This window comes from Crassostrea angulata, chromosome 5 (assembly GCF_025612915.1).
Source record: "Crassostrea angulata isolate pt1a10 chromosome 5, ASM2561291v2, whole genome shotgun sequence".
NCBI lineage: Eukaryota > Metazoa > Mollusca > Bivalvia > Ostreida > Ostreidae > Magallana > Magallana angulata.
The window spans coordinates 12,777,316-12,782,549 of record NC_069115.1 but is presented as its reverse complement, the minus strand read 5'-3'; the positions used below and the strand labels follow the sequence as shown (position 1 = coordinate 12,782,549).

The following is a 5,234-nucleotide window of genomic DNA, read 5'->3' as shown; positions in this document are numbered from 1 at the left end:
CCCATTTCTCTCAACAACTGCAATATAACTTAAACACTTCTCTAACAAAAGCTTTAAATTATATTTCCCTCTTCTTCGTAAAGAAGATGCCTCACAAAGTCAATAAATTTGATTCAGCAGAAAAAATATTGGTCGTCTTGTTTTACAAGGGCGTGGAAATCTAGTGTTATATAATAAATTGTCTTAAAATCTATTCGTGAAAAGGCTGAAGAAACCGTTCTATAGGGCCACAACGGTATAACCTCTAGTTTCCGATACTACTGAAACTACTGATACAGCGCTATAGATCGGCGATCACGCGTTGTTGTCGGATTATATATTAGACTTAAGCACGCCGGCTTGACTCCGTCTTTCGTTGTGAACTCGCACCGGGGAAACATCGGAGTGGAAGACCCTCCTTTCGGAACCGACTAATGTCGTTGACTAACCGAAGGAGGTGAAGGTGCACCGAACGGACATATATGTCTTGCCGAAATTGGGTAAGTGTTTAATACATGAACAAAAATATTCTAAATTAAATGCAGTTTATTTATTTTTTCGTTTTGCATTTTTCTTCCTTTCTACTGAGACGGATATGTATAGAAGCTTGTACGCACACCGCGCATGTTACCTCGGGGGGAAACAGAGATGATATTGATACGAAGGTTGTTTATTTGAGCATTGACTTATGTTTTTGTTAATCGGATTAACGTGAGATTAACGCAATTACGGGGAACAAGACAGGGTCCGACAAAAATGCTAAGTATTTACATTTCCCCAGTTTCTTTTATTAAAAAAAAACCCAAACCAACAACACTCTTGTCAACTAAAACTACAATTAAGTCGATCTACAACTCCCTCCAAAACCTTTTTTTTCTATCTAATTTCTTTTTTCCTGACTTTGTACTCTTTTTAAGACAGACCTTTAATAATTGCTGACCGGGTCAAATTGACACATTACAGTAATATAGCCGTACCCGCTAAGAGACCTTGGTCAAAGTGTTATCTTTGAGTCAATATTACACTGTGCAATATCTAGTTGACAGAAGTGAGTGCGCGGGTATACCCGCTGTTTAAATATTGGAGCAATTTGTCGGTGTCTGGTCGAAGATTAGGCTTTGATTGGCAATTCTCTTATTGATAATTTGCCTATGTCTAACCAAAATAAACTTCTAAATGAAAACGTATCACCCACTGATAAAAAAAAAACTTGCCTTTCCTGTTTTCTTCTAACACCTAGTTTATCTAAATGTTCTGGCAAATAATTAATTGTTATGCATTACATTATTTTATATTTATAATATTGATTAAATAAAATACGAAACAAAATATCCAAAAGAAATTAAAAATTCTTCCTCCAAACACCAAGTTAAAAACCAAATGGTGTACAAATCGTCTCACACACTATCAGATTTGGTTCCAAAACCAAAGCCTCCGCAAATGGTTTCATCTTACATTAAGAACTTCTTCTACAAAACTGTCTCGCTTCCCTTTAACTAGGTATTCATAATCAAGTTATCTCTGAGCCCGGGGAATTTTAAATTGAATAGTTTGTTCCAATTAACATTTAGCACGGAAAAATGTCTGGTCAAAATTTCTCATTAGTACCGTGAAACATACACACACACACTCTCTCTCTCTCTCTCTCTCTCAATATTGTTGTTTTTTTAAATTATGAATCTTACGAGCGCCAAATATCAATAGAATCACATCTATAGTAATTATTCAAAATTGCTGACTTTAATTCCAAAGACAAAACTCTGCTTTATGCAGGTAAATCACGTTTGCTCATTGTAGAGATTATATAATGGGGAGGAATATCGATTTTTCCATAATAATAGCAATCTTACATATAATAATTTGCGGAAAATAATAGATTATCCTATCCCTATTTAATTATCTGTTGCCGATATGATAATATGTTCCTTTCCCTTTTCGTTGAGAGAGAGAGAGAGAGAGAGAGAGAGAGAGAGAGAGAGAGAGAGAACATGCGAGGAAAGATTTATGAAAAGTACCTTCAGTATAGAAAAATTGAAAAATATTTTATCAGCGTTTTTATACCTAGCGTATGTATATATGTATGTTTCATTTTACTTATTCTTTTTAATATATATTTTTTTTATTTCAATTTACAGTGCAATAGTTGGGAAATCATGCCAGTAAATCGGAAACATCAAATATTTATACTACTGTGTCTTCATTTCACCTCTGTGCAGTCAGACTTTGAGCGAGTGTGTAATTCTCAAACCGACCTCCGTGGACCGGATCCACAAGGAATATGTGGTAGACTGATTCCGGAAATGCTTCATTTGGTATGTGGCGGACAATATTACGTACCATCGAAGCGTGACGTCTCATCACTGTCTCATCATAAACAGGACAGAAATGTCGGTATGTTGTCAATTCTTGGCTAGGTTTGAACTTATTTTATTGTAATATCATTAGAATGGGATTGTGTTCTATAACTTATGTAACCCCCCCCCCCCTGTCAATTCGTTAATAATTCTTCTTCTTTTTTTTAAAATGTACGTGATGTCGTGGAAGTTTTAAGACTTAATGAATCTCCGTAAAAAGAACTTTGTAAAAAGCAGTAGGAAAACCTTCATTTTTTAAAACTAAAATTAATTAGGAAAAAAGCTTGGATATTAAATTGGACATTAAAAGCGATATATAAAGTGTATGTTGTAAATTTATTAACAAGAACAATTTTGCATATTTTTGCAAGTTGCTGATTTCGCGATATAAACATTTTCTCAAAAAATATACAGTAGCCTGAATATTGTTCAATATATCTGTAAACATTCGCTGGCGTTTTTTTTTTTTGGAATTTAATACCGTTGTAACAATATGTTCTGATATCAGCCCCATATAGACCTGGACATGAGATGTGGAGATACAGAAATAAGAGATATAAAGACGGGTAGACTAGAGCTTACACAGCGATATTATAACATGATGTAACGAACTGTAAACAGTGAATGCGATTACTTTGCGCTTTATATAGCACAATGTACAAATGAAATTGGATATTGTCTGTTAAGATGTTGCTTTAGTTTAATGAATGTAAAATCATTAAGGAATGTACAACTGTTGATAACGTATATAGAATATTTAATAAATAAAAAAAAAAACCAATACATAATGACAGTTTATTTAAAAGTAATAATGACATTAGCTAAATTACCAAATCTATAAGTCAATACTGAAATCTTATGACGTTATGTCTGACTCGTAATTCTGGATTTTGTTCTTGTAGATTTTCCACGGTACTCACCCTTAGAAGGGCTGATCCTCGGCAAAAGAGAGGCTTCTATGTATCTGACCAGCCAACATTCGAGAACCAAGAGAAATGCATACCAAGGCATTGTATGCGAATGCTGTTACCATGGCTGCAACTGGTTCGAACTCCAGCAATATTGCGGTTTCAGGAAGAAGCGAAATACCGAACCCGACTCAATTTCAGCAAGTTCACAAAATTCTGGAAAATTGATTGATAGTGTCTTGAACAAATGATACAAAAACATCCGGATATTGTTTTGACGATGAATTTATTTTTATAATAGGGCATTTTATGAAAAAAAGGCTGAGAATCTCGTTTTACTTTGCTTATTTTTATTTTCTCGAGTGAATCGCTTTTTTACTTCTCAAATTGTATTTTTTTCGTTGTACGTGTGGCCGTGATTGTGCCGTAAATGGAGGGAGAGTAATTTGTTCGGGCGATGGATATTCAAGTTCATAATTGTCCATTCTTTTCGCTTCATGTAAAGTTCAGCATCTCTGTATACTGTGCCTTATGTATGAATTTGTACGGGAGAAACAAAACAGGGTCCCATTAATCCGATTTCTATTTAGATCTCTCGGTCATTTTTCAAAGAATATCAATTAATTGTCCATCTTGACCGTATTGAAATTTCTTTGATAATGAAAGTTCTGTTTTGAAAAATAAAATACGATTTTGTGCTACATGTAGATCGATGCAGTTACTTGTGCATTTCTCTTTACTGATGATTTCTGTTAGTGTTTAAATATTCTTTCTTTTTAATGAAAGATTAAAAAAAATGAAAGGTGATCAAGACACCCTGAATAGAAATGGGCTTTAACATCTCTCCTAACGTACAGCGGTGTACTTCAGATGAATAAAGGTACTACTAACCTACTAACTTAGTGTTTGTTTTGTCAATCTTAAAACCCAGACTATGAAGTACAACTACTATAGAATCAGTTCCCCTTAAACAAGAAAAAGTACTGTTACAAATGTTAATAACTACATGAATTATTCTTTACGAATATTTATAGGGTAGAGCTGCTTGATCCGATTGTACAGATATTTAATGGACGCTGCAAATAGTTTTCAGTTTGTTCAGGTATATCAGTAATAGAGTTGTACGCAATATTTCTATGAATAAAATGATGCAAAACACGCGTGTTTTTAAAACAAGCGTTCCTGTGGAGATTACTAATAAAAGAGGCTGGATGGTAAAGAAATTACCAATAAGATCTACCTTCAAATTCTAAACGTTGATATTTAAGGCATAATATCATATTATTTTGTAAAAAAAAAAAACCAAAAAACAAAAAAAACAAACAAACAAAAAACATGTATTTTAGCTTTAAAATTTAAAAAAGTTTCTATATATATTTATACAGGGTTCTTCATCTCAAGGAGATATTAAAAGTCTAAAAATGGCAAAGACAATTAACCCAGTCCTCTTAAATTGATATCACGAGATTCCGGTCCTTTGTATGATATACGCCGATGTTAAGACAATAGAAATTATAAAAACTTACGCCGTGATCTCATTTTTGCAGTTTTAGAATTCTTATCATAATTCCAGAATCTATAGTAGTTAAATGAATTTGGTGATGATATTATATAAGGAACAAAACGTTATTGCAAAATCAAAACTTTCTATGAGAATGTGTTTATATGAAAAAATATTTGGCCATAATAATGCACTTAAAGGCTTGATAACTTTTTGAAAAATTATTGCTGTGTACCATTAGAGCAAAATTCAACGTCCGTGAAAGTAAAAAAGTAGATACAGCTTGAAAAAAAACCCATCAAAAACAATGAGAATGACTGTTTCAGTTTTCCATAGCAGTAAAAGTCTATGAACATGTATAGTGCATTAACCAAAAGTGACGAAGACAAAACTCCTTATTTTGATTGTTTCAATTATTTTTGTAACAATGAAAGTCATCTTACAGGTGTTTGTATTTCTGTTATGTCTGAATGTAAATGCTTTGGTGAAAGG

General features: G+C 33.1%; 1 protein-coding gene across 1 annotated transcript; it reads left to right on the top strand.

Moving 5' to 3' along the window:
* Window positions 1-263: 263 nt before the first annotated feature.
* Window positions 264-4,139, top strand: LOC128184248 (con-Ins Im2-like). Its single transcript, XM_052853668.1, has 3 exons — window positions 264-479; window positions 2,115-2,370; window positions 3,236-4,139. The coding sequence occupies exons 1-3, from the start codon at window positions 462-464 to the stop codon at window positions 3,490-3,492; spliced, it is 531 nt and encodes a 176-aa protein (XP_052709628.1). The 5' UTR covers window positions 264-461; the 3' UTR covers window positions 3,493-4,139.
* Window positions 4,140-5,234: the final 1,095 nt, after the last annotated feature.

Excerpts from the sequence above, each read along its gene's own strand:
- LOC128184248 (XM_052853668.1), top strand. Across the intron at positions 2,371-3,235 it reads TAAACAGGACAGAAATGTCG|ATTTTCCACGGTACTCACCC; the intron begins GTATGTTGTCAA and ends TTGTTCTTGTAG.